This window comes from Galleria mellonella, unplaced genomic scaffold (genome assembly GCF_026898425.1).
Source record: "Galleria mellonella isolate WM207_F2 unplaced genomic scaffold, CSIRO_AGI_GalMel_v1 utg93, whole genome shotgun sequence".
Taxonomy (NCBI): Eukaryota; Metazoa; Arthropoda; class Insecta; order Lepidoptera; family Pyralidae; genus Galleria; species Galleria mellonella.
This window is the reverse complement of record NW_026442176.1, coordinates 3052385-3065332: the sequence shown is the minus strand read 5'-3', so window position 1 is coordinate 3065332 and position 12948 is coordinate 3052385. Positions and strand designations below refer to the sequence as shown.

At 32.7% G+C, this 12948-nt stretch overlaps 1 protein-coding gene across 2 annotated transcripts in view; it reads left to right on the top strand.

Annotated features, from left to right (window-relative positions):
• LOC113516897 (zinc finger protein chinmo) overlaps positions 1 to 7005 on the top strand; it is a 94752-nt gene extending 87747 nt beyond the window's left edge. For both annotated transcript variants that reach the window (XM_031908056.2, XM_052902605.1), the window contains exons 6-7: positions 561 to 758; positions 2231 to 7005. In XM_031908056.2, the coding sequence (XP_031763916.1) occupies positions 561 to 758; positions 2231 to 2451 (419 nt within the window). In that variant the 3' untranslated portion in view covers positions 2452 to 7005. The remainder of the gene's footprint in view (positions 1 to 560; positions 759 to 2230) is intronic.
• The last annotated feature ends 5943 nt before the right edge of the window (positions 7006 to 12948 follow it).

Sequence of the window (12948 nt, the reverse complement as noted above, 5' to 3'; positions counted from 1 at the left end):
TAAATATTAGTTTAATATATTGCAGTGTAAACGTTCAACAAACGATTTGAATACTGTGAAGCAGGGTTTCTCAAATTTATAGCTTCACAAACTCCTATTTCTTTTTACATCACGGCGAACCCCTTAAAAACTGACTATTGTAGAATAAATGTGAAATTTTATAAAAAAAAAAGTACAAAAGAGCAATAGATAAATGTTATTTCTGTTACCTAGTGAGTAAATACTAAATTTGAGTTGATGTAGTGTAATGTGTATTCTTCTTTTTTAGTAGAAGTGGTATCGATTGTTGGAGAAATTTTGCTTAATTTCAATCTCGATTCAGATTCAGCGTTCAGTCGATATCTGTATTCCGCACCGAGCACAGTTTTATTTTAATTGCTTAGTCGCGTGTGCACCGTCATTCTTGTTACACGTGCCAATCAGCTAAGCTGCCATCCCATATGTATCTCATAAGATTACCTGATATACCCCAAATGGTATGGGTACCCCACTTTGGAAAAATCCTGCTCTAAAGAATTGGTAAGATCAAGATAAACAAAAATATACTCTATCATTTTCAGATCTACGAGTAAAGAACGAGAACGATTACCACACAACTGGGTACAACAATTCCCCGCCACCGCCAGCCTCAATATCAACCACGAATTACCACGATAAACCGCTCGCAACGTCACCCATACCGCCCAAACCAAGCCCCGAAAATATATGGCCAGCGAAAATGATCACGAGCAAATCAGGCGGTATTGCTACTGCTGACGGTGAGATTATTTTTATTTATAAAGATCGTTTTTATCTTCATTTATTTAGTATTTTATTTAGATTGATGTAAGTATATTTATATGGTCGCTTTTCATCACATCTATTCAGCCCTTTATTTTCAACTATATAAAGGTCTCTGTAAATATTTTTAAAAATTTTCGCTATATTCTAGCGAAAATGTTTATTTCCTAAAATTCTAAATTTATCTATAGATTTGGAATAACAAGAATATCTATGCATGAATCTATCTATGTACGTTGAGTACAATATAATAACGCGTTCCGGGTATTGTTGGAGCTGTCTCGATTTTGCAGTACATCGAAAATATTTGCAGAAATGCATGTGGATTGTTTCTACAACATTATTCGTATACGATCGGTGTCCTTGCTCTACAGAGTACGGCCCAGCCCCAACTGCATCTTGGCCACTTTGATGATTAGGCTGGATTTTTTTTTTAAAGCAATGCAGAAGTGAATAGAAAACTATAAGTTAAATTTATAATTGCAAACTTACGGTTTTCCATTTCCATTTATTAGCTTTTTATTTTCTCAATTTGATTGCACGTTTGTTACATTATCACTTCAACTTATTCGTCCGCTTAAAGTTTATAACTCTTCTTCATTTTGCGTCACAAAATAAAGTTCTGAGTTAATATGCACTAACCAAGGTCTCTCACTGGGTTGGAGAATGCATTGTAAGTAAATCGGATCGACAGCTTTATTGCCATTTCAGGCCGACTTTTTTGTGCCCATTTTGGAAACCATCTTGGTTAATTACTGATAAATTCGTCACGATGATTCAATAGACTTAACTTCATACTTATCATCCCTCATTGATAGCCCATAAATGATAGTTAATAGCGGAGTAACCGTTCTATTTTTATTCATTAATAAAAGCAGAAGCTCGATTCTCGTATAAACACTGTTTAAATATCGAAACAATTTGATGTTATTACAACTTTAGAATCCATCTAAGAGTACAAATAATTTTAATTAATAATGAGCCAGTATGATAACATTTTGGTTGTCATTATGAGAATCAAGCCACGGTATCATCAGTGTTTGCTTTTGTTTCAATTTATATATAAAATTTAAACTATATCCTAATCATTATGCTCGTATCCTTGATCTTTACCTTAAACATTGCATAAACAATCATTATCTCAAAACAAGCCACACAACGCAGCTTACGTAAATTAATTTGTTTACACGGTTTCATCTAATAGGTATTTTTAAATATGTTGTTAAGCTAAAAAAATATATAAAAATATATATTAATTAATATTTAATCTTCTGATATGACATTAATGAACTTTTGTAAAGAAAGGTTTCAAAGTAAATAGTCCTTATGGATAATTTTGTAAAGTATTTTGGGCACAATATCTCTAGTCCACCAATTTTTAGTATAGCCTAATATTATAATTTAAATTTAGAATATTATTGCTTACATCTATTCAAATTTGGAATTCCAGGTAAAAAACTAAAATGTCCATATTGCGAGAGACTCTACGGATATGAGACGAACCTGCGAGCTCACATCAGACAGCGGCATCAGGGCATCAGGGTGCCGTGTCCGCACTGCTCGCGCACATTCACGCGCAACAACACGGTGCGGCGTCACATCGCGCGTGAACATCGCCATCAGGTCACCCCCCACCTTCCCCAAGGCCCTCTCCCAAACCATACGCAGTAAAATCCCGCGAATACGCAAATATTCAATCCTACTTTCAACCAAACTACCTCTGCTCTTTTTGGCCGGCGCGGGCCACTTTTCTACGGAAGATTCAAAGTTCCATTTTCAAATTTTTAACGACAACCGTTTAAAAATTTAAACATGGAAGGAACGTGAGTATTTCCAGTATTTTGGTGGTGTATTCACTTGGTAGACTCATTTGAAAGCAAGTGGCCCTCGCCGCGTCCTGAACTGTAACATGCGTACAATAAATTACCTCGTTGATATAATTATGTAACCAGTAATCTACCTCAGAAATTGATCTTAAGATTTTTTAAGGTTTTGAACTTGTGCGATAATTGTTACTTAATTTAAATATTCAAGTGTGACTTCGAATGGTTGCTCAGTGCTCGTCTCTTTCTGGTACTATGTTTTAAAAATATTGTACCTAGTATTGCACCCTCATCGCGTTAACGTACCTTAATTTTTTGCAAAGTTTTAATATGTCCAGTTGACTGTGAGATAAAGTTACCTTGTATAGACGGTTTGTTTTTAGCTCTCCGTGGAGTATGACGATATAGCTTATATTATATTACGTGAGCTAGGGAATCTTAGAAAAGATGTTGAGACTGATGGTCATAGGCTAAGTGTATGTAAATAATAGGAGAATATTGTATATCGCCTTGGCCTAGGTTGAGACACGCTGAATTTGCATTGTGGCAAATCCTCACAATACCTCATGTTTTTACAGTTTTTTTTTATATATTATAATTATATACATATTTCTCGAAACAATAGATTAAATACCAGTTTTAGTTGCATAATTAAGCACATCTGTGATAGAATACGAAACAGGCTATATATTTTAAATAATTTGCCACATTGACGTTTTTTTGGGTGAAATAAGAAGGTGCGGGGAAACAGGATATGGAGTTTCAACTGTTTTTTACTGTACAGTGAGTACGAACGGTTTTAATTTTGTACAAAGTACAACTTTGCCCTAGGTACATAAGTAGTTAGGTAAACAAAACGTGTTATTAAAAATATTGCATGTGTGATTCGATGCATGAATGTGTTAAACAATCCATTTCTGTCGTTCGTAACAGGCTCGCCTGCACGGATGTTACTGTTGTGACCAAATAATTATGTTTCAATGGGATGGTGTCGATATTAACATTCCGTTTTAACTTTTTTTTTGTCGTAGCGTAGAAGCCCACTTACTACTTCTATATTCCTAGTCATTTCAAGTGCAACCAGTTGAGATTTTAAATGGAAATAAATATTTAAATATTAATGGCCGCCGTCGGTGTCGCTGTATTATATTTTGTTGAGATGTCGCCGCTGGCGGCCGCGTTGGTACTTGAAGTTAAACACAGCTGCAATAAAGGTCTTGTTAACACGAAGCGGATGGGACAGTGCCAAATATCCTCAATTTTAAGTTCACATCTATTACTTATTTATTATTATTATTTTTTTAATTCTTTTTTGTTAAGTGTGAATGTAGCGACTGTGTGTTATATTCCTGATATTTAGGAATAGGTTGCATTCATATTTATTATTATATTTATATTTTAGGGTACATCAATTGAATATATTTATGACGATGCCCTGTAAAGGCTCAGTGACTTTGTTTATAAAATAGATTTTGTTGCCCGTACCATTTGGAAGACAGCGTTTTAGTTATCTTTTAATGGTGACAGGATTACTCGTTTTTATTAATTATAGAGTTCAGATTTATTATGGACCTTTCGCCTATTGTCCCTGTAGTATCATCGATGGTGCGCGTTGCCCGCGTTATTGCGGGCAGCGTGTCAAATAAAGTGTAAAATACCTAATAGACGCTATACACAATGTACCTATTTGTCGATATATATCAGAGATATTTTTTTAAAGACAGGCTATCTACATCTATTTTATACAGTATATTAAATATTACCTCAAAGAAATATTTCGATACGAGTTATTAAATAAGTAAATCTGCATTGATTTCGATTCGAGATTTAGCTTGGGTTTACGGGAAGTTTCTCTAAAATGGCGGGAGTTCACAGGCGCCATGCTGTCCTATCTACTTTTTTATTTACAGATTAATTATTTTTTCCCCCCAAAATGCATGCATGTGGCACGTCTGTTTGCAGTGTGGGATTTTCGGATTAGAAAAAAAAAACCGAAACGTCATCGAAGCGTACTGAGAGTAATTAAAAATATTGTGTTTTATTTTTAAATAAAAAACTGATAGTGTAAATAAAAAAAAATTGAATTGTTTTCGCGCGGTTTTCAATTTTCTTTTGTCTGTGACCTCTTTGGATTCGATAGGGTGGTTTATTGTCGTCGAATTATTATCCGATGTTTCCGACTAACGTGCACTGGTGTGGTTACCGTACAGTTGTCTATACAGTTATGTGTATAACATGGATAGAAATTGGCTTTTTCTATGAATATTGCTTGGATAGTTTACATGCAACATCTATGAGCGCAGTGCCTTTTATGTCTAGTTGGAAATAGTAGGTCGGGAGTGAATGTTGTTTGATAAAAATTCATTGTTCGTAAAATTTACGTTGACCGAGTCCGTAATAATTGATTATTGTAAAAATATTATGTTTCATAATTATTGGCATTCTTTCTATAAGTGTAATTGTTAAGACAAAATGTTTTGCTATTTCAATTTTCGAATTGTTAACATTTACGTTTTATTATTATTGAAGAGAAGAAAAAAAATAATAATAATGAAGAATTGAAAATTATTGTTCTATATTTTGTCTTTTCGTTTCTTATGAATTATAAATTCATACTTGTGATTTCTTTTTGACATTTAATGTTTATGTGATATGTACCTAAAAGAGAATTGCGTTAATGCATCACATTTTTAGCTTTTTTTTTTAATATACATATATATATATATATATATATATAAATTTCGGTTAAGTGTAACGAGGCGATGCCTACGACGATTATGAACGATTATCGACGACATAGGTTCGTTGAAATCAGTGGATTTGCTTCTTTCTAAATTTTATAAGGTACAAATTTTAGATTACATTAACACTCGTCAATTTAATAAATATGTTTGTGTAGTTGATTTTCTTTGTATAATTGTAATATCAGGTGATGAAATTGTGTACAAAAAATAAATGAATAAATAAATACAGAATACTTTACATTGGGATATTGAATAACGTGTCTAAATTAAGTTGAAACATTGTTAAAGCTAACTAGCGGACAAGTTATTAGTAGTCCCTAATAGTTGTAATGTATTTGATGTGATAGGTAAATCACATTTAGTCGGTGTACTGCAATTACTACTCCAAAGACTCGGGCCGATCTCAACTTTTGTGTCGGTAATTCTGTAAGGAAGGCAAACATAGATATGGAAAATATTGGATCAGACATAATACTAATGAAACCAACTCCAATGAAGTGATCTTTGAAGGACGGGCCAAAGACACAGTAAGCAAATTATATTTTACAAACAAAATTCATTGTTGCAATGTTCTCATTAGTTTTGCTGGATCAAAACTGTATTCACGCATTTTTTTTTTATGTATTTTAGATTATAGTATGGGTTTTAATGATAGGTCTCTTTTGTTAGTTAAGTTCTTTCTTCTTTATTTTTTTTTTTAAATATCGCGAAATGTCGTGATGGTAAAGCCAAAGATTGTTACGGGTACGGTGACCCTCTGCCGTCACATGATGGGCTTTGTGATGACACCACATTCCACTATTGTTTAGTGACAAAATTACACAATACATTTTCGCTGGTCGAGCATTTGGCAAAATCGAAATTTTAAAATAAAAAAAAAAAAATGTTGGAATGTAGTCTCATGCGTGGCCCTTTAGTATATTATAAGTTTATCTACCTCGAGGAATATAAATTAGTAATAAGTAAGCTTATAGATTTTTTATATGAAGAAAAAATGGAAAAAATTTAGTTTGTAAGTGATATGTGAAAAATAAAAAAAATAAATTTAAAGTACAAATATGCTACCTCAGGATTCAACTTAGTCACTCGACAACCTATCTCCTCTGTAGTATTTTTAAATATTCCAAATAATTAAAGTTGGACAGATATTTATAGATATAATTCTTTTAATGCTGGCACTGGATGTTACGTGGATCAATTTTATAGAAGTGTAAATAAATAATTCTGAGTTGGAATTTGGTAATTCTACGAAGCACGTTCATTTGAATCTCTGCAAGGTAGTGAGTGCTGTCAACTCAGTTATCTTGCTGTTGCGAGCCGAGTTGGTCCCGAGAGGAACTGAGTTGATGGTCCTAATAAATATGTAGTAAGTAAGTGTTAATTAGGTTAGTTGTATTAATCTCATCGATGGTACCTCATCTCAGAGTATACACAATCCGAACGAGGTCGGCCCCGAGTCATCTCTTAACGTAATCTAATTGTACCTTCCTTCACTCTCCGGAGTATAAAATATTTTTCTTTTTATCCATAATTTTATTATTATTACTTTTCCCAGTTACTCTTTTGTGTTGCATAGATGTTACTATGTTTTAAGGCGATAAAAATCGAAAATTATTGTTTGTTAGGTTTCTGAGAATTAAAAAAATGTAACAAAATTATTTTTTCTGTTTATTTATTTTTTTCCTTTTTTATATCCTTTATTTCTTTTCGTTTTCGTGTTCTTTTTTTTTTAAGTTTTTATCTTTGACAAGTTACACCCGTCCATCGTGTTTAATGTTTATTATTAAATATTTAAGTACATTATTTAAGGAATTGAAGTTTAAGTACCTAATATTCATAAATTAATAGTTGCACTTAACTGAACAGGAAATATTTAAGTAATCATTAAATGTTTTTATATTTTAAGGGTGCACTTGCATGAATCGTTCGCGAGTCGATTCATTTCTACGAATTTGGTAATGAAAAAAAAAATTAATGTTCTCTCGCATTTAATGTTATGTAAGTGTACATTAAAGTGGTAAATAATTATGCTCACTATCTGATTCACTAGTTTAATACATGAAATACTCGGATTGTATTAAATGATTATCGAATTATCGAACGAACACGACATTTCGAGTGCGAAACTGTATGGAGTTTAAATCATTGTTACATTTACATTACAGTTCCATTATATCAAATGGTCTTACTGGCTCTAAAGTTAAGGAGAAATGTATGTTAAATTTGATGTTACTCTCGATACGGCAACGTCCAATGAAATATTATTATGGTCATTCCATGACTGTAAATACAGCATGTCATAAATTATACATGTCTAACTTAAATCTCGTTAAGTTCAGATGAAATAAGTCTCGGTGTCACTTATGCTATGTTCTTGGTGTCATCTCTGTGTAAGTGTTACACGAAATACGAAAAAAAACATCAAAAAAAAAAAAATAATAATAATAATATAAGGAATACAACGAGCACTTTCTACATGAACTAAAGTACAAATTTCTGAAGTCTTAAAGAGTTACTGCCAGTACAAATTAATTAAAGAAATGAAATGAAATTATCGGTTTTTATGTGTAAATGTTGCCAAAATTATATTTTTTGGGGCATCCGTAAATTTATAATTTAGTGTAGGTTATTCATGGAGAGTACAAAAATTGGATGAGATATAACAAATTTAATAGGGCAGCCCGCGATAATTGGATTGGTCTAGGGCGTTCTATGAACGGGCGCAATCAATTTAGTCGTTGTAACATACTGTATAATGTAATGGGAATCCCACTCTGTTACATCTGAGCTACGGGGCAAAGAGACGCATTGGTGCAACGTTTTGATATTACAAAATCGTTTTTGGTCGATACCTATTGATTGCTTGCGTTTTTTCTATATAGTATTGAACACTATTTGAATTGATATAAATTACGCTCTAGTATGTTGCACAACTAAAGTTGTCGCTTAAAATATGTTTATATTATAACATTGTATTTATTTCACGCGAGGGTGATAGGTTTACATCTGAGTGTGTCATATTAAGATGATAATGTTAGAATGGTGACTTAGAATCGATTGTAAAATTGTATAAACCAGCATGGTTGTAAAACTAAGTAAGTAGGGTTTTGTACGTAGAGAAATAATAATGCTTATAAGAAAATAATTCGGTCGATTCGGTGGTCTATGTCTGTAAAGGGAAAGTGATTGTCTGTGATTTTTTTAAGCGACTTTTTTATATATATGGAAGAAAATATAAATTCCTTAACAGTAAGAATAGCACTACTTGTGATTTACATTAGATATTTTATTAGTTGACTTCATTTTTTGTACTAATTATATACTATATATGGAAGTAGTAGCAAGTGGAGTAGAAGTGATTGACGCGGGTTGGATGTATATAAAGTAATGTATAAACTAAAATATGGAATAAAAGGCAGGCCGGCGTGAACTGCGCCGGAGGATATTGGCAAATGGTTAGACCACATGCTTGTTTATCTTTTTTTAATAGCCGCGGTGCCTCTTATAGTCGAATGTAAGACTCCATACGAATTAGTGGCACGCCGAGGCACACGTGGCTTATTTCTATATTAGATAATTAATTTATGCGTCAATGTGAACGGTAATAATTTTACCTCATCCTAGCGAATTTTTTAGAGTGGTAACATTTTGGCGTTTTTTGTTAGTTATGTGGTGATTGTAGTTAACTGTTATGTTTGCTGTGAGTACAGCCTCACTAGACGAGTGGCAAACGAATTTAATGGTAGATAAACATGGCGTTATCTACGAGAAAGAACAGGACGTCAGATATCGCTATCCCGTTCTGTCTCGTGCACGTGGTGACGAGAACGTATCTACCGGTAGATTCGTTTGCCACTTGTCTTAGTAGGTAAGAAGCTGAAGGTTGATAAAGTGTGCCGTTTGTCTTATGAAGATAAAATTAATGAACATCAGCTAACCTAGATCGCAGGGCGCCGTATACGACTTTAAAGAGACGTCAAATTTCAGTCATATTAAGGACCTTGAATGACTAAATAGTGACGTTTTTCAAAATGCATACGTCACCCAGCCATCTGGGGCCAGCCCTTCTAGACAAGTGGCAAACGAATCTATCGAAAAGATTATTCTAGTGCTCGTATGAGAGAGAATAAGACTCCAGATATCGCTATTTCATTCTATCTCATTGACAAGTTAGTGATAACGGTTCTATTGATAGATTTGTTTGCAGCTTTTCTAAAGAGGCGGGTAGTGCGTAATCGAAGTGACGCTGTAATCAGGGGGCATTCTCCATTACATATTTTATATAGTAAATTTTTCTTGTGCTCAAGATGTTTATTTCATTTTTATCTTCGTCAAGGTAAAAGGATACGAACTTTAGAATGAACTTAAGCTTCTATTTAAAACAACTTTTGAATACATACGTTTATGTTAAAGTGAACATAAATTTATATATACAATTTTACTAAACAAACAAAAATAGGTACAAATCTATTTATTATATACATAATACATAATAATGAAAGACATACAAATATAAGTACATTAAATCTACAAAATTATAAAAATGTATTCGAAAGCTGTTTTGAAATAAGTCAATGTAATAATTCTGTTATTATTGAATTCTGCAAACAAAAGATTTAAAAGAAAATGTCCAATTACACATCAATTACTACAAATAATTAATAAACAAACATACAGTTGAAAACCACGTCACATACCCACAATCTGATCTGACTTATGTCTAGATTATTACTGAAGACAAATTTGTTCCATTGTGGAATTCTTAATAAAAAAAAATGTTGCTAAAATATACGCCGTTGTTTTATTTGTATTTTCTTTATTATTTACCTATATTAATTATCTATATACCAGAGGGAGATTTTGTATAAAAGTCGATTGCTTAGGTACCTCTGTCCCATTCGTGTTTCAACCGTGAAGCAGTTGTGTTGGCATGGCTGTGTTTCGTTTTGAAGGGTGGGATGTGGCATGAATTTACTGGGTACAGAGGAATAACACCTGAGTCCTCAGGAATGGCAACGCATGGGGGTATCATGGGCGAAACAGTATACTCTGTTATGTCCATGGTACTGTTCATGTCTATAGACAACGGTTACCACTTTCCATCAGGTGGGCCGTCAGCTGGTTGTATAAAAAATATCTATACGGAAATATATTACGACGAACGTTATTATCAAAGCTAGTAGTGAATCAAAGAACAATGGAGAGAAAGATAGTAGGCGTTATTCAGAAGGACAAAGGAACAAAGAAGTAGGTTAGAAGCAGTTATGGAAATTATGGATGCATTTAGTTTATTATCATATAGTCAAATTATTATTTTATTCACAGTAATATCACCAGGGACATATGATAAAAGTGATTTTCGCTTGCAATGAATTCGTCGTATTGGTTAATATTTGTTATTGAAAGTTAAATATTAATTAACATTTTTATGACAAGAGCGAGCGAATATAGACTTTAACGTTTTTGTTCGCTCAGTCGGTAGTCTGCTGCGGAGGAGTGTAAATTGCAGAGACGATCTTAAAGGCTTAGGACCGTACCTTGTGGTAGTATATTGTGAATATTTGGATAACGACATGATTTATATAAGTCTGCATGGATAAGTACCTAGTTATGGGACAAAAAGGGAAGACTTCAAAACTCTGCCTCGTCAGTGCTGTGAAGCAGCTATGTTTGCATGACTGTACTTTGGTGTGAAGCGTGGGACAGGGACCGAAGGCATAACAACTTATTCTTCAGAATCGGTAACGTTTGAAGGGTACCATGGGCATTGGATTGTATTTTGCGATATCTGTGGTGCTGTTCATTTCTATAGGCGACGGTCACCGCTTTCTACTAGGTGAGCTGTCAGCTTGTTTGCTATTTGAGGTATCATAAAAAAGTCTGCTAAATGTTATTTTATACCTAAATAGAATTGATTCGTTGACTTAGTGGCAACCTTTACGTTTTTAATACTTTAATTATATAAATTAAATACAATATAACTACAATTTTCTTAATTTTTCAAAAACTTAATTTACGTTACTTTAGAAAACATACAAGCAAAAATGTCGTTGTGTGATTTACTACAATGTTACAAAGACGTCATGAATAAGGGGTTTTATCGAATCCAAAACTAGTCAGACAATACCAAAGATATAATATATAAAAAAATTTATATTAATAGATACCTTATTATTAGGTAGGCTATTTGACATCATAATATTTTGATATATCTATGTCATGCCTAAGTATACTTGATCTATAGTTTTTATTCCTTAGATTATATAGATAGAGCATTGAGCCTCAAAAACGGGTCAAATATTTGTCAGCTAATTGTCAATTTACTTGACTCGTTTTTTTAATCACTATTCTATATACTTTAGCATAAAATGCATCTTGTCATATTATTTAATAAATAAAATGAATATTTACGCATTAAAAAGATGCAGAAATTATAAGACAGAATAAATATAAAAGTTATAAAGGAATCACTCATAACTATTTATCACGCAAAATTGTATGAAGAAGTTGACCCGTTTTTCTCGAAGCATTTTTATGGCGACAATCTTACATAGATTATAAGGTAAGTTTTATTCCATTGTCAGTTGCTACTGTCGTTGTTAAAAACTGTATGTCATATCGGTTTACGATTCGTGTGGTTTCCTGTTCTTTTGAGATTAAGAACAAGGAATAATAAGATTAATATCATTAAATGTGATTATTGCAAAAATGTTTTTTTTTTTTAATAAAATATTATCGTAATAGTTATATAAATATTATCTTGATATGACAAAACTTATTGAGAAAAGGTATATTCAACATAGAATTCTACTCAGTACATAATTAATTCAGTACAATAAAGATTTGATTTCTTGATATTAATTTTATTAACTTACAATTTTTAAATCTGTCGATGCACTTGGCAAAATTTGAGCATTATAAGCGTATACATTAACATATGTGTGTGTGTCCCGGCATAAAATAGGCCACTCCTTCCTTTCCCGAGTGTGTCGTAAAATCCAACTAAGGGAGGGCGCGGAATGGGTAGCAGCATCCCTCTTAAAACATCTCTAAAGCCTGACTGCTGTTACCAATCCACCAGCAAAGCGTGGCAACTATTGGAAAAACTCTCCAAGGGGGGGCTTATGATCAGTAGTGGACTGTTAAAGGGTGATATAATAATGATGATATTCACCACGATAGTAACTACCCTCTTTAAAAATACAGTCGTAATATGTTTCAATTGAATTCTAAAAGAAAGAAGTTCTCAATTCGGTTAATTTTTTTTTATGTTTGTCATTTCATAACTTCGTTAGTCGTTAACCTATTTGAAGAATTCTTATTTTATCTGAAAGGATATAGGTACTTACAGATTGATCTTATAGAAATTTTATCAAAATTGATTCAGTAATTGGGTTTTTAAATCGAACTAATTATGCCACAATCGAATTCGGCCTGTTTGAATTAAAGCATTTGGCATTTCATTGTTTCTGTCAACCCTTATGGGAGACAGGCGTGACAGATATGTATGTATGTATTGAAGTTTGTTTTTTTTATGAAACACAATTGTAAATTATTACTTTTTAACTTATTTCAAAATAGAAGAATTTATCAATTTGTTC